This window comes from Grampus griseus (genome assembly GCF_964374135.1).
Source record: "Grampus griseus genome assembly, chromosome: 20".
In the NCBI taxonomy this organism is placed as follows: domain Eukaryota; kingdom Metazoa; phylum Chordata; class Mammalia; order Artiodactyla; family Delphinidae; genus Grampus; species Grampus griseus.
In genome coordinates, this window is record NC_139014.1 from 24,147,853 (window position 1) to 24,169,079 (window position 21,227).

General features: G+C 60.6%; 2 protein-coding genes and 1 long non-coding RNA gene across 3 annotated transcripts in view; 1 reads left to right on the top strand and 2 right to left on the bottom strand.

Annotated features, from left to right (window-relative positions):
- Positions 1–1,333, bottom strand: part of SAMD14 (sterile alpha motif domain containing 14) — a gene marked incomplete at its 5' end in the record, with an annotated part of 14,795 nt that extends 13,462 nt beyond the window's left edge. The window contains one exon of the mRNA XM_082678202.1: positions 759–1,333. The remainder of the gene's footprint in view (positions 1–758) is intronic.
- LOC309837584 overlaps positions 1–7,395 on the top strand; it is a 10,125-nt gene extending 2,730 nt beyond the window's left edge. The window contains exon 3 of the long non-coding RNA XR_014298273.1: positions 7,375–7,395. This is a non-coding gene — a long non-coding RNA (uncharacterized lncRNA). The remainder of the gene's footprint in view (positions 1–7,374) is intronic.
- Positions 4,941–21,227, bottom strand: PPP1R9B (protein phosphatase 1 regulatory subunit 9B). The gene is made up of 10 exons (XM_082678200.1): positions 19,384–21,227; positions 15,385–15,517; positions 13,950–14,070; positions 11,985–12,089; positions 10,814–10,949; positions 10,073–10,225; positions 9,909–9,962; positions 7,154–7,383; positions 6,746–6,842; positions 4,941–6,554 (listed from the first exon to the last, which is right to left on the bottom strand). The coding sequence occupies exons 1-10, from the start codon at positions 20,755–20,757 to the stop codon at positions 6,501–6,503; spliced, it is 2,457 nt and encodes an 818-aa protein (XP_082534326.1). The 5' UTR covers positions 20,758–21,227; the 3' UTR covers positions 4,941–6,500.

A 21,227-nucleotide genomic window follows, 5' to 3' on the forward strand; every position in this document is an offset into this window, starting at 1 on the left:
AGAGTCAGTCTACAGAGCTGCAGAGGAAGAAAGAGCAAGAAGGAGATGAGCCTGAGAGCAGCGGCGGCAGCGGGGCCAGGGGAAGAAGCAGTAGAGACAGGGCTCCAGCAGCCCTGAGTGAGGCCCAGGGGAGGGGTGCAGAAGGGCAGAATCGGCTGCCAGGAGAGAGGCGGCCCTCAGTGGGGAAGGAAAGAGGAAAGGGGCCCTGGAAGAGGAGAAGGAGCCCGAGAAAGAAGTGCAACTGGGGAGGGATGGTTGGGAGAGGAGGCTGGGGCAGGGGGAGGCAGTGTGGAGCTAGAGAAAGGGGCGACCCCCTCCCATAAGGCCCAAGCTGGGGGCATCCAGCAAGCACCGCTGGAGATGGGGTGGGGGTGGAGGACAGGGCACCTTCTGCACTCTCGGGGCCCCTATTGCCCAATCAGAGCCAAGTGGCTAGTTCTGTCCGATCCATTAGTCCAACTCCGCACCAGGCAAGAAGGGGTTAAGCTCTCCCCCCTCCCCCAACACCAGTTTTTTAAAAAAATTAATCTCTCCGGACCTCGGGCAAAGGGAGAGGATTAGGGACACAAATCCTATCTCCACCCCATCTCCTAACGGCCCAGAACCCTAGCTCTGTGCGGGCCGCCCTAGGGACAGGGGAAGAAAGGTCCTTGTCTCTTCGCCCTATCCAACCCCACTCGGGTTCCCACCGCAAGCCGGAGACCCCCCAGCTCCGCTTCCCCGTCCAACTTGGGGCTCTTGGGGTCCCAATACCTCACCTCCAGCATCTGTCATCTTCAGCGTCCGGCGCCTCAGAATCCCCTCAGGCCCATGGTGTTTGGGGCTGGGGCCAGGCGGGAGAGGGGCGGGGGACAGTCACCCCGGCCTCGGGGGGCTCCGGGCTGGCTCCATCCGCTCCATCCCGGGAGTAGGGGAAGGGGTCAGCGAGGGGGGTCTTGGAGCCGGAGGGAATGTGGGGGTGGGGGTGGGGGAGTTCGGAGAGAGAAGGAGAAGGTTTGCAGGAAGCAGGAGGCACGGCGGGAGGGGCTGGTCCAGGAGACCTGACGGGAGGATGCTCCGTGCGTGTGTGTGCGTGTGTGTGCGAATGTGTGTGTGTGAGTGTGTGTGTGTGTGTGTGTGTGTGTGTGAGAGAGAGAGAGAGAGGAGAGGAGACGAGAGGAGACGAGAGGAGAGGAGAGGAGAGAAGAGAAGAGAGAGGGAGGGAGAGAGAGAGAGAGAAACCGTCTCCCCGCCCCGCCCGGCTGGACGCGGGGTCCCCCGCCTGGCAGGCGGATACTCTTAGCGTCGTGTCAACGGGGATCCGCGGGGGGTCCCCAGGGAAGGGGCGATGAGGGGGCGCGTGGCGGGGAGGCCGGGCGCCCGGGAGACAAAGAACGGGAGGGAGGGAGGGAGGGAGGGGCGGAGGCAGCGGGAGCACGGGGGAGGGAGGAGGCGGCCCCGGCTGGCGGAGCCGGGCGAGGGGATTCTAGTTACCGCTACTTCTCGGCCCGCGGGAGTCGGGGCGGGTGTGAGCGGACGGAGATGCGGCCCCACCTTAGGACCTACGGGGCTTCTGCCTCCTCTGCAAGGCCTGTGAGGGCTCCTGATTCATCCATTCAACAGAAGCCCACAGAGCAGTCGGATGCGCCGAGGCCGGAGGGGACCGTGGAGAGCAGAGCCGACCCGGTCCGGGCCGTCGTGGCTCTCGCAGCGTTGTCAGGGGGACAGACGAGTGGAGAGGCCCTCAAGAGAGCGGGTGCTGTGAGCCTTGGTTCACAGAGGACACTTCAGCGCGGGGAGAGCACACCAGAGGGAGCCAGGCCTCGCCCGGGGGCGGGTGAGGACCGGGGCGGGGGGCTGTGTGTGGAAGTGATCCAGGAGGATTCCCGGAGGAGGTGACCTGTTGGCTACTTCTGCAGGCCAGGCCAGGGTAGAAGTGCTAGGGGGACTTGTGGGGGTGGGGAGGAAAGGAGAGGAAGATGAAGGATGGGGGGGGGCTTGCACTTTATCCTACCAGCCACAGGGGAAAAAGTAACAGAGGAGTGAGGGGCTCTGATCTGCATTTTAGGAAGAACCCCTCGGCTCCTTTGGAGAAGGCTGCCTGAAGGCTGGGGCACCGCTCATGAGGCTGTTGAGAGGTGACGGCAGTGGGCACGAAGATCAAAGATCGTGATGAGGAAGATTAAGGATGTAGAATTGAAGAAACTGACAGGATTTGGGGACTGGCTGGCCACAGAAGGAGAAGGAGGGGTCTAGATGACTGCAGGCCTTGGCTGGAGGCCCTGTAGGTGGAGGGGGCGTGGGGGGATGAGGTCAGACTTGGACCTGGTGAGCTGGAGGTGGTGGCAGGCCAGCCAGGGGAGAGAATACGATAATCAACAGCTAGCTACGGTCCCGAGATGGTGCAGGGGATGCCAGACACTGTGCTAGGCACTTTTCTCAGATGATTTATGTCACCCTCACGATAAACCCATGAGGTAGGTGTTTCTGTTACCCCCTTTGTCTGTTCAAGAGCAAGTGGTGAGGTTGGGCAAGGGGGTCCAGAGCCCAGGGGAGCAGTGTGCAGTCTGTAGGGATAGAGTTCCCCGATGGCCAAAGTCTCTGCAGTCCCAGGTCTCTGAGGGGCTCTGGGAGGTGGCATGTTGAGCCCGGATGGTCTTAGGACCATGGGTGAGGACAGAATTCATAACCTTTAGGGGCTGAAGATCCAATGAGATCGTGGGAGTTGTGGCATCTCTGGGTGTCTTTAGAATCTGCTGGCAGCCATGGGTTGCTGGCTGGACTGTGGAGATCTGGGGAGGGAGTGGTGACTCTGGAGGTGTTATCGGGGCTGTGTCTGGGAAACACAGTTTGTGGGCATTTGGTGAAATCTGGGTGGTAGGCTGGAGTGAGGGATTGATTATATAGCCCCCGTAGGGAGTGGGGAGATGATAGGTATGTAATGTCAATGTTGGGGGCACATTCTATGGGAGGGTGCCTATAGACCATAAGACTCAGGAGGACCCCCTAAATTTCTGGGAGCTGGGAAACTCCCCTCATCTGATTTCCCTCCCTTATGGCGAATGTTGGGGCTGTGGCAAACCTACGCAAGCTCCTAAGAACTGGGGAGGGGGCAGGGCAGGGCTGGGGTAACGCCTCACACAGGCTTGCCCATGGCTACTTGACATAGCTCACAGGTGAGTCACCTCTCAGGCCTGAGGAACTCGCAAAGCCACACACACCGTCCCCAGCCACGCACCACACTCAGGCTTTGACTTGGGCTACTTTCCAAAGGGATTCCACCTTTTGGAACATACGGGGTGCAAGCCCCTCACCTAATACACAGGACAGACGGGGGCAGGACCCCACCCTGGATGCTCTGCTCTGGTCAGATCAACAGAAGCCCTCATCACAACCCCCGTGTCTGCCTCGCCACCCAGGAAGATCCAGCCACTTCACTCCTTGGGACCTTTTTTTTATTTTAATGAATTTATTTATTTTTGGCCGCATTGGGTCTTCGTTGCTGCGTGCGGGCTTTCTCTAGTTGTGGCGAGTGGGGGCTACTCTTCGTTGCAGTGCGTGGGTTTCTCATCACAGTGGCTTCTCTTGTTGCGGAGCACAGGCTCTAGGTGCGCAGGCGTCAGTAGTCGTAACACGCGGTCTCAGCAGTTGTGGCTCATGGGCTCTAGGGCACAGGCTCAGTAGTTGTGGCGCATGGGCTTAGTTGCTTCGCAACACGTGGGATCTTCCCGGACCAGGGCTCGAACCCGGGTCACCTGCATTGGCAGTCGGATTCTCAACCACTCTGCCACCAGGGAAGTCCTCCTTGGGTCTTCTTGGCCAGGTTGCCTGAGCAGGGCCCAAGTCACCTGTAACTCTGGAGATATGACCTGTGACCTTGTGGTTTGGTGGTTTCTGATCCTGGGATTCAGCCACCTGGATTTGTCTTCCCAGCAGTGTTCCAAGGAAGATCCACTTGTAAGAGAAAACGCCTAGAGGCATGGCCACCATCTCCAGGTTCCCAGGTGATCTTAGGTGGGTGGCAAAATTGGACTGGTTATATATGGCCCTGAGGTGTAGAACTAGGATTTTTGGAATGAAGCTATGGGAAGCCAGAATTTGGCTTGACATGAAGGAGACTTGTGTGACAGAGCCATCCAGAAGGGAGTGGCCACCCCAGGAGCCGACTGCCACTGGGAGTTCTGGTAGAGGCCACTCGTCTCGGGTTTGTCAGGGACCCACCAAAGTGACTTTGAAGGGCCCTAATGTTGGGACTTCCATTCTTTAGGGCAAAGGGGACTGTGAGAATCCTCTTGGTGGCCGGGCCACTGAACACAAGTGTCTTGTACTTTTTTCTCACACATAGCACACAGCTCCCAGAGCAAGGAGAGGCCCCACTGCCCCCTGCTCTCATCTCTGTCTGGGATTTCACTGAAGTTTGTCCCTGGAACCCTGGCATCTGGACTCCCAGACACGTTGGTATTAGAACTGGCGAGTTAGCAACCAAACCTGCTGGCACAGAGCAGAGGTCTAGGACTACTTAAGGCCTCTCTGGCTACTGCCAGAGGGAATCTCTAGAACCCAGGCGACAAAATTGCTCTGACATATCATCTCCCACCCCCAGCTGCACCTCCAGAAAACTAGGGGCTGGGTATCCCCATCAGGTTACACGTCTCAGGGGAGGGACTCAGGGTTCACCTTACTATATCTAACCCATCCTTTGAATTCCATCAGAGACCTTGAAAAAGAGGAAAGCGATGAGCCTAAGGAAAGCTCTAGAAACCCCAGCCCTGCCCGGAAGGGATGGGGGGCGGTGGGGGGATGGTGGCAGATGGAGTTTGCGGGAACAAGCGTTCTCAGTATAAAGATCCTCAGGGTCAGAGGTAGCACTAGCGGGAGACCACTGGGCTCAGACTGGCATCTCTGCCCCCCACCCCCTCCTGCGAATCAAGAAACCAGGCAGCAAGGCTCTGGGGGCTGCTTTTATGGGGACGACCTGACAGAGGGCATGGTCCGTACAAAACCGGGAACAATACATACATATATATATTATATACAGAGACGCAGTCCTGTGGAAGGCGGGACAGAGGTGGCCCCGGCCGGAGAAACCAGAAGCACCCCCCCACGGCCCCGCCCACCCAGCCCCGCCCCCTCCATCTGCTGAGGCCGAGGAGGTGAAGTGCACGGGCCCAGGCACTGAGACAGCCAGCTCCTTCGGGGGTAGGCGCACGTCTGGGGGCAGGAAGTGGGTGCTGAGAAATACTGATCGATGGCATGGTCTATTTACAGGGGACGAGGAAAAGCCAAAATGGATGGAACAAGCGTCGTTTTTTAAAAAAAGAACAAAAACCCAGGCTGAGGCAGGGGCATGAGGAAGAGGCAGAATGAGAGATGTCATCTGAAAGGGGAGGGGACCTGGGGTGAGGGTCTCACCTCCCTTGGTCCAAGCCCCAATTTGGGGTTAAAGTGGGGAAACGGAGTCGATTTCACTTAGAAAGCAGGCTGCCAGCAGGGCAGCCCTGGTCTCCAAAAAGATGAAAAGTAGTAAAATTTTGCCCTCCAGTCAAAACATTGGAAAACTGTGGGTGTGGGTGGGGTGAGGCTGAAACTCTGCCATGTTGGTACAAGGCTTCCAGGTGTGGCCCTGCGTAGGGCAGGACAGGGCCTGGCTCTCCAGTGACAAATGTTCCCCTTGCCTAAAACCAGGCCCCCTAAGCTGACCTCCTGTCCTCCCGCTCATTCCCAAGCTTGGCCAGGAAACCTGGTCCCCAAAGAGGCCGCGGAACAGTTCCAGGAAGAGGTTATGGCTATTTGGCACCTGGGGGAGGGGAGGCACAAGGAGAGACTGAGGGCTGCTGCCCCGAGCAAAGAGGGAGCTGGACATCAGGTGTCCCGGACTCTCCCCTTTTCACGCAGGATACGTGAGAAATCAGTGCAGGGCCAGGCCCAGCCTCCACGCTCTGGGTAGACGCTACCCATCCTGGGAGGGCAGACAGGGATGGGAGGAGAGGTGTAGAGGCAACCCCTCCCAGCAGGAGGGTCAGGATGCAACAGAACAGCACGATGACGGGGGAGCGGGGAAGGGACAGGAAGGTAGACTCAAGTCAAGAGGCCCAGGGGCCGCCTAGGAGCCCCGTGAGCAGGGAGCAGCCTCCAGGTGGTGAGATGCTGGGAGAGCCCCCGGCCCCTTTCCAGTCCAGAGACAAAGGCTGGAGGTTGTAACGTCTGGCAGTTTGGTCTGCAGGTCCTCGTGTCCATCCACCACCCAGGCCAGCCCGTGGCATCCCATGGCCTCTGTGCCTCAGCCCCAAAGGCTAGAAGGAGGCCATCCTTCCAGCCACCTGTCTGCCCGGGGCCACCTTAAGGGGGCCTGTAATATGGGCCCTCTGGTCCCTGAAGCTGGGGGAGGTGGGGTGGAGGGGTGGGGGAGTCGGGGCACCTGTCCCCAGGCTGGTAGGGGGCGGGGTGAAGTATTGAGGACAGGGGAGGGAGGAGGACAATGGGAGGGGATTAATTATTGTCCGGTCAAGGAATGATTCCTGTTAAGTAGAATTGGAATTCCTCAGTGTTTGCAGGTTTCCTTCCAGTTCCGAGATCTGAAAAACAAAGGGGAGAGGGAGTCAGGCCTGGGCGCTGGGCATGGTCCCTGCCCTTCGGGCCCCCCTGAAGGAGACATGACCCTGAGCTCCCAGCCAGCAGCATGACTCCTCTCTCTCCCTGCAGGATCCACAGGGTGGGTGCCAGAGGGGGGCTGACCTGCCTGCCCCTAGGGCACCCCTGGGCCTACCTTGTCCAGGAGCTTGTCCATCTCTTCCTTCCTCGCCAGCTCTGACTCCTCTAGAACCCGGCGCTGTGCCGTCTCCTTTTTCAGGAACTCAATCTCCCTGGGTACCAGTGGGAGACAGACAGTGGGTAAGGGGGTCTGGTCTAGCTTCCATCCAGAGCGTCTCAGGGTCCTCGGCCCCGTCCTCGGCTCCACCTGGGCCGCTTTTGCCGGCTCCTTGTCCTCAGGGCGGGAGGTCCCAGCTCCTCCCAAAGCCTCTGGGGCCCAGTCATTACAAACCCGGGCATCCCCACCACAGGGCCCTCCAACTTCTGTGCTCCTTGCCTCCCGACTTGGCTGGGGTGGGGAGGGAAGGCCACCACAGGCCTCTCAGCCCCCCCAGGCCCAGGAAGCCCAGCCCCAGCCACGCACTTCTGCTGGTAGTCCTTGATGAGGCGCTTGGCCTTGCTGTACTTGCGCTCCAGCGCCTGGTACTGGGCCTGGGTCTCCCGCAGGTGCTCGTCCACGGCCTGGCACAAGCTCTGGGCCTCGCCCCAGTAGCCCTCCAGTTTTTCCATGCGCTCCTTGTTCTCCTCCACACTCTGCTCCAGCTGGGCCTTCTCCAGCCGCCACCTCCCCTTCTCCTGCTCCAGGCTCTGCAGCTGAGAGGAAGAAACACCCCTGGGTTGGCGGGGGCCAGAGTCGCTGGATGATTCCCGCAGATACGGAGCCCACTGCCCCCCAGCTACTGACTCTCCTTGGCTGGGCCTGAGAACCGAATGCTGGAGAGGGACGAGGTGGGACCACAACCTCAGCCTTCCCAGCCAGGGGCCCTGACACGTGCCACACTCCTAGAAGGCCGGAGGCCCAGGATCGTCGCTGATTAGCTCGGGGCCTTGGGGTAAGGCCACTTCTGTCTTAAGCCTTAGTCCTCCCATCTGTAAAGCAGGAGTGATTCCTTCCTTGCCAAGCTCACAGAGGCTGCAGTGAGATGGTGGAGGTAAAGGTGAGGGCAGGTGAGGGCAGGTGAGGGTCACCATTGCCCTCTATCCCCTCTCTGCAGCCCTGGCTTCTGTGGCTTCCTCAACAGTCCTGGCTCCTCTCCCAGCTCCCTGGCCACCCCAGTGCAGACCTCCCAGCGCCCACAGCCCAGTCCTGGGGACTCTGTTCTCTCTCTACTCACCTCCTTCACCACCTCTGTGTACTGAGCCCCGCACCTCCAGCCCAAATTTACTCCCAGCTCCTCAGAGGCACCCTGCCCCCACCCACACAAACCTATTCCTCCTTTTCTGACTAGCCCACCTCCATCCAAAGGTGCCGTCATCTCACTGCCACCCCAGGGCTCAGCTTCAAGCCCCACTGCCTGCCCCTCAAACCTCGTTGGCTGCAAACACCCCTTGCCCTCTGTGTCCCAGCCACACAGGCCTTCGTGCACATCCTCAGACCTGCCACATTCCCTCTTGCTGCAGGGCCTTTGCCTCCCCGTTCCCTGTGCCTGGAATGCCCACACCTACCCTCCCACCGCCTCGTCATTTCCCACTAGCTCACCCTTAGGCCCTCTCCTTAGTGCATCACTTCCCTAGAAGTCTCCCGTGATTCCCCTCTGACAGCACAGCCCACACACAGCCCGGCTGCATCAGGCTCTGCTGGCTCTAGCTCAGCGGCCCTGTCCTCTCCTCTAGAGCCCGGGTCAGCTTCTGTGATACCAGTGTCGGTGCAGAGACTCTAAGCCGCACAAGGGCAAGGATCAAATCTGCTTTCGCCCATCACAGGTCCTAGATGGCGCTGAGCACTTAGAAGGCGCCCAGCAGCTCCTCCCCTTCATGCTCCGCATCTACCCAGGAACAAGGCCTGTCACCTCACCCTAGAAAATGCAACTCAAACCCGCCCTTCCTATCCATTCCCTCTGCCTGTGCCCTGGGCAGCCCTGCCCATCCCTGCCGGGACATCACCCGGGTTTCTAACTGGTTCGCCGGCCTCCAAGTCCTGCTCACCCCCACGCCTCCCACTTTGTCGGCAGTGACCTTCCCCCTCGTGGCCCCATACGGCCAAAGAATCAAGGCTGGAGCCCTTAGCAGGGTGTCAGGACACTGCAAGCGTAGCCCACCCTGGCAGTCCAGCTGTCTCCCACTTCTCCCCCACAGGAACGGCTGCCACAGCCTGTTGGCCTCCTTCCAAAGCCAGCCTCCAAGCTCACGCTGGTCTCCCTGCCAGGAATGCCCTTCCCCTGCCTCAGTCATCTAAACCCTGCCCTCCCCCTGGGGCTGTTTCACGCTCTCCTCTCTCCAGGTGTGCTGGTCTAAGCCCACATGTGGGAGTGCACATGTGTGTACCATGTCTGCACAGTCCCTATGTGCCCCTGCCTCTCCCTGCCACACTGGAAGCCCCAGGGGAACTGGGACTCCTAATGTCCAGGCCCAGCAGGGACCCAGTACAGACTGTGTATCAGAAGTCTGTGTATCTATGCCTGTGAGGGTGTGGGCACCCAGTGTGCTCATGTGGGTGTCTGTACATAGCACATATGTGTGTTTGTAGATGTCACGTGTGTGCACCAACTGGTAGCATCAGCATCTCTGTGAGAATGCGCACGTCCTGTGACACTCTTCTTGTGTCTCACAGCGGACGGACACAGCAGACGGACACAGAGGTATTGCCATGTGAAGCATGGGTCCGTTGTCCCCGTGTTATGTCTGAGCAGAGTGGGTGTCTCTAGGTGTCTGGGTGAGTGAGTCTGTGGGTACCACGTGCCTGGACCCCTGGATGGTTTACGTTTACCGCTGGGCTTGTGTGTAGAGGACACGTGTGGGACTGCGTGAACGTGAAGACATCCACGTTCAGCTGTTAGAATGCTGACGGCTAACAGCACAACTTTTTATTGAGCACCTACTATGTGTCAGACACTGTACTAAGGACTTTACGCGTATTATTCTATTTTATCCTCACAGTGATCCTACGGTGTTGGCACTGTTATCAACCCATTTTACAGGTGAGGAGAATGAGACCCAGAGCAGCAAGTGAGTGGTGGAGAGATGGGTCCAGAGCTTGTGCTCTTAACGCTACCCTCCCTCACCTCAGAGCGGCTGGTTCTGCACGCACCTGTGGGTGGAGGGCAAGGGCCAGCGTGTGCAGTGTGAGGGTGGAGGGGTCGTTCCCCCAGCACCCCACCCCCACTCCCCGCCGCTCTTACCTTTCTTTTCAGCTGCTGGATCTCCGCCTCGGTCACGGCATGCTTGATCTGGAGCTGTGGGGGCAGGGGCACAGGCACTCAGCTCGGGCTGGGGCAGGCAGTACTGCGGGGCTGGATACCAGCCTGCCCTTGCCTTCCACCAGCCCAGGGACCCCTCTGCCCACCTCCTTGAACTTGTGCACCAGCTTCTCAGGCTCCATGTCCACAGGGGACAAGGCATCCTCGTTCTCTGCCAGCTCGAACACCTCGATGGCCATCTCGCCACCTGGAAACGTGGGGCTCAGCTCCTCATCCTCGTCAGTGGCGTATTCTCCTGTCTGCGAAGGGAGACAGGCGGCTGTGCACCCTGCCCACCACAACCTCCCTCAGCCCTGAGGACTGGGGCCTAGGCCAGCAGCAGTCTGCCCATGTCAGACTGGGGGCCACCCAGGGGTGTGGTTCACGCTGCCCTCAGCAGACTGGGGGTCACCCAGGGGCATGGTTTGTGTCTACCCCCAACAGCCTGGAGAGTCCCCAGAAGACAGGGGTAATTCCCCTGTGAGACTGAGGGCCCTGAAGAAACAGCCTCTGCTTTCCCCCTCACACAGCAGGTCCCCTGAGGTCTGGAACTGTCTCCTTCCTCAGACTAGGTCCCCTCAGAGTGGGGGCTCTTAGAGGGAACTACATTTTTCTTGTAGGACCAGGAAGGCTTTCTGAAGACAGAGGGTGTGACTCTTCCATCAGACTAGAGGTTCTTTAAGGGAAAGGTCTGCATCGCCTCCCTCAGACTGGGGGCTCCCCCAGGATAGGAGCGTTGCTCTGGGGTTCTTCACAAGGCCTGGAAAGTGGCAGAGGCAGAGGACGGCTATAATACTCCATCAAGCCACCAGGGGGCGATGACGCTGCCAGCCAGGCGGAGTCCCTACCTCCTCGTCATCCTCCCCGTACTGGGCGTATCTCTGCTCCATCATCTCCCGCTGCCATCGCTCCTGTTCCAGGGTCTGCTGAATTAGCTGGGCCACCTCACTCTGCTCACCCGGCCGCTCCCGGCCAATCATAAATCTGCAGAGGCACCAGCATCGTTCCCTTTGTCTCTGTCCTTGGCCGGAAAATGCCACCATCCTCCCCGCTGGTATTCCCCTCTCCGCATCCAGGTCCTCCCAGGGAGGTGAAATGAAAGAACTGAGTCCAGAGACTGCAGAGTGTTAATAATGAATGGGGTAGCAGGGGGCCCTTATTGGGTTTCCTTCCCAGGAGAAGCAGAGGCCCACTAGCCCTTCTGGCCAGTTTGTGGGGAGGGGAGACGTCAGCCAAACTTCAGGCTAGGCCACAGGGGACAGGAGTTCGGGAGGCGCCAGCGTAGGAGCTCTTCCCTCACCACATGGGAGAAAACGAGGCAGGGGATTGGCGAAGCTGACCCTGGGGCTGTAGACGGGTGTCTTGTGTGCACTCCAAGGCCCTGAGCTTCAGGAAGGGGCGGGATGATGGCAACTAGAGATTAGGATGGAGAGGAAATAGTGGAACTTCCAGGCACCAGCCCCTCCTCTCCGTGGCCACCCACATCCTGTTTCTCTACCACCCTTTTCTGGGGGCATTGCCCCTCTTGGAGGGGGCAGGGAGTGGTCCTTGAATGTTATGCCAGAGAGGAACGTAGGGAGCTTCTAACCCAACCCCTTTAATTGACAGACCCAGGGAGGAGTCTTCACACGAATCACCAGGCTAGAGAGGAGGGAGGGATGAACTGCAATTTGGATGGCATTCTCCCTGCACGTCTTGGATCTTCAATGAATGAGTCAGGACAGGCAGGGAGAAAGGAGAATAAGCCCAAGAGGCCAGTGTGGAGGCATGGTGGACAACGGGCCTTGAAGCCTGAGTGCTGGTGGCTAGCAGCAGTCAGGGGCTAGAGATGCGAAGGCAGACAGGGCAGGGGATAGGCACACAGCAGTTCCTTCTGGCAGGGAGATGGTGAAAGCTCCTCTGTAAGTTGGGCCACCCAGAGTCTTCACTAGGCGTGGGCAGCTGGGCAAAGTGGCCAGATGAGGGCTGAGCCTCCTGTCTGCTCCCACTGCCCACCGCCCCCACCCTCCCGGGCCTCACCGCACACGGCCCTTGGTGTTCCGGAGCACGGAGGCTGCAAAGCTCTGGGTCACTCCCACCAGACTTGTTCCATCCACTTCCACCAGGAGATCATTCACCTGGATCCTAAGGGAGGTGACACTGGTTAGGGGGGGTCACGAGGCAAACTGTGGAGCTGGGGTAGACATGGCCCCCCTCCCATCAGTAACTCAAGGCTCAGTCCCCACAGGGACCTGGTACTTTGTCTGCCTGCATAAGATGCATGAGGCCGGAGGACCAGGTATCAGCCAGGCCCATGGGCAGTGAGACCAGGCATCCAGGACCAGGAATGGTGGCAAGCACACTTGCCATGACAATCACGAGCTATTTCCCCTCCTCCACCACACTCGGCGGACCAGTGCGACACCCACAGAGCTCATCACGGCCATGCACACCAGCAAGGGCCTGCCGCGCACACGTAACACACAGCCGTCTTATGCATCCGTCTCCGTGCAGACCCGAGTCCGCAGATTTCCTCCCAATGCCTGAGACCTGTGTTCTCACACAGCCCCACAGGGTCACCCCCTGCCCCCATACAGGTGCACAGCCCCCAACACGCCCCAGCTGTGGTGCTGGAAGCCCTTGTTCTCCACACAAGGAGATGGGGGTGGTCCAGACAGGCCACCGAGGGGGACGAAAGCGTGGGAGGGACCCTCGGCCACCTCCTTCCTCCACTCCCACCTCCCCCCAGAGTGCCAGGCCTCCCCGCAGGGCTCCCACACAGAAATGGAGGAGACAGCCTACTGTAAACAGCTCACACCAACACGCCCCGTGTGGGGACACTCTCACATGCACACACACTCCCCACCCGGCCAACGAGAGACCATGGGAAAGGCTCTGGAAAGTTCAAATGAGGGGTAAGTGAAAGAGCAGGGATGGCCTTCCTTCCTTTTCTCTGACCCCCCAACCCCAGCCCGCCATGCCACCTGGGCTGCAGCAGACAGAAGCTCCCTGAACGAGGCAACCCCACCTCCAGCATCATGACCCCGGTCCTCACAAGGACACTCACTCACCTCTGTCACGTGGAGGGGTCTGTGCTTAGAGGTACCACAAGGTACCCCTGATATCAGCCTTTAACTTACAATAACCCAGGGGTGCCCTACAGCTGTTCCCGCTCCCCCTCTGCAATCCACACACAGTAGGGAGGCTCCAGAGGGGTCACTGGGCTGCCCGTAACTCCAGGGGGTCTTCCTGAGCCCTCTGACCCACAGAACTCACACCCTCCAGCCTCAGAGGCCAAACACAGGCACACAGGCAAGAAGCAGCCTCCTCCCTGGCATGCCCCCACTGGCTCTTCCAGCCTCACCGCACACCTGATCCCTTGTGGTCTCTAGCTCCAGCTATACCTGCCTGCTTTCGGTGCCCTGCCTGCAATGCCTTGCCTGCCCCACTCCCTCAGCCTAGCTAACTCTTGCTCATGCTTTGGGTCTCAACTCCAACATCACTTCCTCCAGGAAGACTTCCCTGATACCCAGAGAGGTCAAGCCCTCCTGTTTTAGGGTTTAGTGGCACCCTGTATTTTTCTCTGTTTCACCATTTTCTGTGTATCCACTACTCATCCATCTGCCTCACTACACTGCATGCTTCCTGAGGGCAAGGCCTCAACACTGACTCCCCAGCGCCTGGCACCAGCCCTACAACAGGGTCAGAGGCTCAGTGTTTGCTAAACGAAAAAAAAGCTCACAGGTACTCTGCTAGGACAGAGCCTCCACACCCGTGCTCTCCTCCCCATGGCCCAACACACACTCAAAACCAGGACACACACCACCTACACACAGCCCCCTAGCATGCACGTGCCATGAGGGCGAGCACTCCGCCTGTTCTGTTCACTGTACCCCCAGGGCCTGGACCAGCACCTGGCACAGCAGTGCTCCACGAACATCTGAGCCCACACAGGTAGTGGCCCGCCCCATACATGATGGCTGATCAGGGAAGGGGAGGCGGTACCTGCCGTCCCGATGGGCCGCACCGCCTTCAGTCACAGTCTTAACGAAGATGCCCAGCTTCTCCAGGCCCATGTCTGCCCCGGCCCCCATGCCAATGATGCTGATGCCCAGGCCCTCGGAATCTGCGAAGCAGAGGGTGATGAGAAGCAGGTAGGGGGGTGGGGTGAGGAGCTCCAGCCTGGGGCTTGCAGGGGACAGAGTGAGCGACTCCCCATCCCCTACCCTCACGCTGAGGTATGGCCTCACCTCAAGAAGCAGTCTCCACGTGGGGGTGTCCCACACCTGGGGAAGGGACATGGTTCTGGCCACCTCTTCTCTGCCAACTAGGATGCTCTTGGGTCACTGCCTGCCCTCTGCCCCATCCAAAGAACAGACGGGCAGCAGAGGTGCTGAGGGGTACTGTCTGGATGCAGATGCAGGTGTGTGGTGGCCACAGGACCACTGAGGGAGCCACGATGGGGATGATCTCCCCCCTCCCTAAGCAGTCTCATCGCTGCTCACAGCCTTTACAATTCAAGACCTCCTGCTTTTGTCTCCCCCTAGACCCACTCCTCTCTCCACAGCTGCTGCCCCCGCCTGTCTAACGGGCTTCTGACATCCAAACTCATGATCTTCCCCCACAAACAGGCTTTTCCTGTCTGCCACTCCTTCATGGGGCCTGGGAGCCACCTGGATTCCTCCCGCCCCCTCGTACCCTCTGTGGAAGCCAAGTAACCACCGACTCTTGCCGATCCCACCTTCTAAGAAGCTCTCAAGTTGTTCATCCACCTCCTGCATGGCCATCGTCTTGTCCACACCGCAGTGGCCCGTCTCCATCCACTTATAACCCTTCACCCCACAGCACAGCCTGGTGTGGTCTCTCTAGAATACCTTTCCCAGGCCTTGCAAGACTTCCGGTCCATCTTAGAAAAAAGTGGTCTACAAGGCCTTGTTTGCACACCCTTCTTCCCCCACCCTCTGAATCCACCAGGTCTCTCCTCTCTCCCACACTCCCCTGATCTCCTCTTCAGGGCTCAACTCAAGCATCACTTCCTTGGGGATCCCCCCGAGTCTGGTCAGGTTTCCTGTTAAATGCTGTTATAGCGGCCCCTCCCTTCTTTTCCCGGCCCCCTCACTGTACACAAGGACGTAGTTAGATGTGACCATTCCACCCAGGCCTGCCCCCCACCTCCACCGTCGCTCTCCCATCAAGGCTTGGCCCACACAGCCCAGGACCCAGCCCCCAGTGCTCCCGGGGGGCCTGATGACTTCAGAAGCACATAGTGCAGCATGACAGGGGTGGTGGCGGTAGGAGCTTGGGCTGGGCTGAGTCTGTGGGGCCGTGGGGCGCTGACAGAGGCCCAGTTAGAGGTAGAAGCAGAACGTCTCTGTGGAAGCGCCTGAGGGTCCAGGGTGGAAGCTGGCACGGGGGAGGAGGCGCAGGAGGCCCGGCTCACCCTTCTCCAGCTCCACAGGGAACAGCTCCAACCTCTCCACCCGCTTCTCCAGCTCGTACTCAGCAGAGGCTGCCATGGGATCCACGTCCTCGTTGCGGCGATCATAGTCCTCGTTGGAGTAGGTGCTGAACACCTGGGGAGGAGGCCGCCTGTCAGAGGAGCCCGCAGGAGGGCGAGCGCTAAACCGCTGAGAGGGGGCCCAACGGGCAGGCTGCGCCCCCCGCCGCGCTCCCCTCCTGACACAGGCCTCCCCCAGCCCGCAATGACCCCAGCTCAGAGTGGGGGCCCTTCTGGTTCCGGAACTGTGGGGTGAGAGAGAAAGGGAGCCAGCCTTGCCGCATCCACACCATTACTCCCCTGCAGCTCCGACCACATGAGCATGGCCAACTGGAGTAGGAAAGGAAGGTCAATGCCGGAGAAACGGTCACACTCAGGAACCCAGGTCCCCAGGTCACAGAGAGATGGACAGACAGCCCCTGTCCCAGACAGAGGCGAGGGTGGGCACGGACACAGACGGCAGGAGAGAGGAAGGAACAGGATGAGTGGAAGAGGGGAAGAGGAGAAAGAGTGAAGGAGATGCTGGAGGATGCCACATTTGGGGGGTGGCGGACGGGAGTGGAGACGCAGGGAGGGGGAAGGGAGGAGAGAGAGCGGTAGAAAGAGGCAGAGGGGCACCCAGGACCCAGCTGACCTGAACCTGCAGTGGAGGCCAGGGTGGAGGAGGGAGGCAGGAAGGACCACCTCTACCCCCATGGAGAGAGGGCAGGCCAGAGGAGCCCCTATGGCCTTGCCTGCACAGCCAGGCCTCAGTCTCCCTCTAGAACCTCAGCTCTCTGAGGTACGCCCCTATCCCCAGGGCACTAGGAGGCCTGGGCAGAGGTCCTGGGCCCAGTGCCCTGCAGAAAGCAAGGAGAGCGGGAAGGTGGCAGCCTCTGACACTGTCCACAGCGAACCCGGCCTTACTGTCCCCCGTACCCCTCTGCTGTCTCTCAGCAGAAAGGGAAATTCCCCAGCCTGACCCTCCTCCAAAGAGCAGAGAAGTTAGGACAAGGGCTCTGCAGGAGTACCTAATTCTGGGCCCAGGCAGGGTGCCCCTGGTGGGAGGTTAATGAGCACCATTTGGGGTACCATGACGTGTTCCTGCTTCACTGCCTGCAGCGACAGGCTGGTACCACTTGGAGCCAAGCGGGGGCGACGAAGGGTGGCAGCAGCTCTATCAGATGGCTGGGCCTGAGGCCTGAGCAGCTGAAGTGGGGCACCGTCTCCCCCAAGGCCCCTGCCAGGGCCCCACTCCTCCAGGAGCAGGCTCCACGGGCACCCAGGCCGGCAGCGGCACTCTCGTGTCCCAGCCTTGGTTTGGTGTCACCCCCGCGAAGCCCCACCACTCCCACAAGGGGGCTCCTAGCTGGAGGAGTCCATGTGGTCACTTAACTCACTGCCCTCAACTTCACAGCATCAGAGAAAGTTGAACACAAACCCTTAAAAGCTCCTTGTGGATTGTGCAGTAGTCGGGCTGCCCCCCTGACATCTAGCCAGCAGCCCCAAGCTCCTGGGAGGGACGGGCTACCTCATCCACACATAGTGCAAAATGCCAGGTCCGCTGCCCAAGGTCACGGGGGTTAGCCTGTGACAGGGCGGGATGAGACTGGAGGGTGGGTCACTGAGACTCTGTCCCCTTTGCACATATGCCCCAGGCCCTGGGACAGGGGCTGGTGTGTGCCTAGACCTGGCAAACTGGCTTTGGCCCCCTTTTGTACCTGAGTCCCTTTGACCCTCACCCTCTACTCCAGCAGAGATGGTTCCTTCATCCCTCAGTCTATGTGGTGGCCTGGGTCAACAAAACCCCCCCATTGTGTAAGCACACGCAAACACACACACACACACACACACACACACACACACACACACACACACACACACACACACACACACACACACACACACACACACACACACACAGTGACCTCCATAACACCCTCACAGCCTGTCCTGGGCTTCGCCCTCCCCTCTTTTCTCAGCCTATCAAATCCTGCCCCCTGCAGGAAACCCAGGCCTCAGGCTCAGAGGTCCCAGACCACCCCTCACCACTGCCCACCACCATGTGCCCAGCCTACCTCAGGGCCCTGGACCCAGTCCCCCCTCTCCAGGTGACAATCTGGAATTGAGCTCTCTGTCCTCAGCAGAAGCCTCCGTAAAGGCAACAATTGGGTCATCCAAGGGGCACAAGATCTGGACTTAGTATCAATGCAGGGGGCGCAGCAAAGAGAGGGAAAAACTGGGGGGTGGAGGGAGGAAATTCCCAGTAAGGTCAAACGTCAGACACGCACAGGCGGCACCCCACACCACAGGCTCCCACACACAGGCGAGCAACAGTCACCAGGGAGTCAGAGAGCACTGTTCCAAATCATGTGCTATTTTCTACCCAAAAATCAGGGTAAGGTGTCAAATATAGACAGTCAGAGGCCCAGGGCTGAAAGACCAAACTCCAACTGAGGGGATCAGACAGCTCAGAGAACTGCCGGTGGTGGTGGTGGGGGAGGTCCTGACCGGCTCAGTGGTCCCCACCTCTGTCCTCAGTGTCCCCAGAAACACCCATAATCTTCAATTCTCTCCCTCCAGGATGCCAGCACCTTCAGAAGAGGAGAGGGGAGGGGAAAGGGCCTGTGAGGTCACAGCTGGGGGAAGGGGCTGGCCCAGGCGGGGAGTAGCACTTTTCAGGCCCCCTGGGGTGGAGGTGGGAGAGGAACAGAGGTTAAGATGCTGGGGCAGGTGAGAGGAAACTTGGGCAGCTTCAGTGTCCAGGAGTAGTTATGGAAACTTCAGTCAAACAGATGAGGGTTTGACTGGTGAGGGGTAAAGGCTGGACTTTCCTTGGCCTGGACACCCCCATGAAGCAGACTTGGAGTTGGGCACAGCTGAGCCTGGCGTGATGAGAAAGAGCCTTTAGGCTGAATGTGCCAGCCGAGAATGGAGGGTAGTAGGAAAGGCTGTGGTGGTAGGAGGGCTGTGGTTCTTAATTCTCCCAGGGATCTCACCATCAACATTCTCCTGAGGATCTCAGGGCACTGGCACAACCCACAAACCAATCACCAATAGTGTGTGTGTGTGTGTGTGTGTGTGTACACGCAGCTGAGTCCCCAAAAAAGAGGGCACCCAGAGAATGAGGCAAGAGCGCCTGGGCCCTGCCAAGGCCAAGAGCAAAAGCACCTGGGGGTTTCCCAGCCTCACCCCCTCCCTTCTCCACACCCCTCAGAAGGCCTAGTCTCCTCAAAACCCACAGAAAGCGCCTGCTCCCCGTGGAACCCTGTACCCCCACCTCGGGAGCTGGCCCAGCACACACCCCGGGGAACAGGGCCCGAGTCACATGGCCCCAGCTCAGCTCAACCTCACAGACCTGCTTCCCTCTTTCAGTTCTGTAAAGTTGGGGTGAGGGCTACAGACATTGTGGAGGAAGGGCTGCAGGCCACTGCACGTTCCTGCTCCTCCATCCCCCCATGCAGCTCTGGTGCAGGGGGAAAGCAGGGGTGTTTCTAAGCTCCCCAGGCTCCTCCAGCCCAGAGTGGAGTAAGGACCAAAGTGGGGAGGCTCTCCTGAGGACACAGATACACACGCACACACACATACACAGACACACCTTCCCACCACCCAAGCCCACGCCTCTGGCAGCCTCTGGAGGACGAAGGTCTGGGAAAGGAAGGGAAAGCAGGTGTCCCAGGACCCACGCAGGGCAGGGCAGGTGAGCCCCAGAGCTGGGCGGGGCAGCGGGCTCAGGAACCTGAGGGCAGGTCAGAGCAGGCCACCCCGGCTCAGGCCTAAAAATCTTCCCCCTCTGACAAACAGCTGGAAGTCCCCCACGCCCCCCTTAGGGTGGTAACTTCTGGGAAGGGGGCTGGGTGACAGGGCTTGACTCAGCCTGCCAAACCCGGCTGGCTGGCGAGGCGGGGGCGACTGCGTGCACGTGGCAGGGGCGGCGCGGGGGCGGGGAGGGGGTTCACTTACTTGGATGGGCGCCGTGCTGAAATGGATCTTCCGGCTCGGGGCCGGGTCCTCTTCTTCCGAAAGCCCCGGGATCTCCACACACCCCGACTCGGGCTCGTAGGGGGGCTCACCCTCCTCCTCATCCTCGTCGTCGTCCTCCTCCAGGGCACTGCCCCCAGAGTCCTCCCCCAGCCCACTGTAGGCGCTCACGTCCACCAAGTCCGCCTCCGAGAAATCCTCCTTCTTGGACTCGTCCACCTCCTCGGGGGCCACGTCCGGAGCCCGGCCATTGCCCACCCCTCTCTCAGGCGCCGCCACGGTCGCCGCCTCCTCCTCGGGGGCCGCCTGGGCCTTCTGCTCCTCGGGCGCGGGGCTGGCGGTGGTTGCCAAGGCGCTGCCATTCTCCAGGGCCGCATGGACCGTCACCTCCGCCTGGATCACCTCCGCGGGCGCCGCCTCGGCCTCCGACTCCCCGCTCTCCTCCACCTCCACCGGCTTTATCTTGCGCACCTCCCGAGGCTTGGGGGGCGGCCGCGCGGGGGCCACTCGGTGCTGCGGGGGCTGCTGCCCTCCGGGGCCGCGCTCCTTCTCGGCTGGGGCATCCCCCGACGGGGCGGGCGGCGGCGGGGGCGGCTGAAACACCCGGGACCGCCTGCTGACCAGCTTCGAGTTGACCTGGGGCGCCCCGGCGGCCGCGGCCCTGGGCAGCCCCGGCGCGCGGTGGAGGCCGGTCCTCGAGTCGGCCTTCTCAAAGACGGCGCTGAGCTGACTGACCGTCGGCGACACGGCGTCGGCGTCCAGCTTGTCCAGCGCCTCGGTGCTGCCGTTGAAGCGCACCACGACGTCCAGCTTCCGGTCCTGCAGGCCGGCGCGCTCCTGCCTCAGCAGCCGCCGCGCCGCGGCCTCCTTGTCGCCGCCCGCGGCCGCCGGGACGCTCCGTTCGAACAGCTTCCGCGTCTCCTGCAGCCGGGACGGCGGGTGCGGCGGCGGCGCAGGCTGAGCGGAGGGCGCGGGCTTGGAGTCGAAGCGGCTCACGCGCTCCGACACGCTGGTGCCCAGCTTCAGCAGGGCACTATGGTCCACGTTCTCGTTTAGGCTGCTGGCCCGCGGCAGCGACAGGCGCACGCCGCGCTCGGGCGCCCGCAAGGCCTCAGTGGGGCCCGCGCCGCCGCCCGCCTCGCCCGGCGCGCCCGCCGTCGTGCCCATCTGCAGGAACATACTTTTGATGCGGTGGACGTTGGAGCCATATTTCTTGTGGTGGGCCGCCTTGGGTGCCTCGTCTGGCCCGGGCGCGTCGGGCGGCTTCAGAGCCTGGATGCCCGCCTCGTAGGCGCTGCGGTGCGGGGAAGCGCTCCGGAGGGGACCACCGGGCCCCCGCGGCTCCGTCTTCATCATAGTGGGGGGAGCCGGGTTCTCATCCCCACGCTTCCCGCTCCCCCCTTCCAACAGGCGGCTGGCCAAGTCGGGACCACCGCCCCCTCCCCCAGAGAAAAGGAACCCCGAAAGGCCTTTTTTAGCCTCCCCCCAAAACCAAGCTGCTCAAAACAGTTAACCTCGCTTTAAAAAAAAAAAAAGGGAAAAAATATCTCCGAGAGCCCTGTGTGGGTCGCCTCCCCCAGTCAAGCTGCCAAAGACAGCCAGCCCCTCTACCAAAGACCGAGCGGCCTGGAACGGTCGCCCCCACCCAAATTAGAAAAGCGGCGGCCGGGGCCGGTGGGACTGCGAGCCCTGCCCGCGAAGCAGCAGCGGAGGCGCCGGCTCACATCGTCCGAGGCGGTGTCAGCGGGGCTGGTAGCCCCGGCACCCCCAACCCCGGCCGGGGGCCTTGGCTCTTGGGGGGCCCGGCACCAGGGCGCCCATGGCTG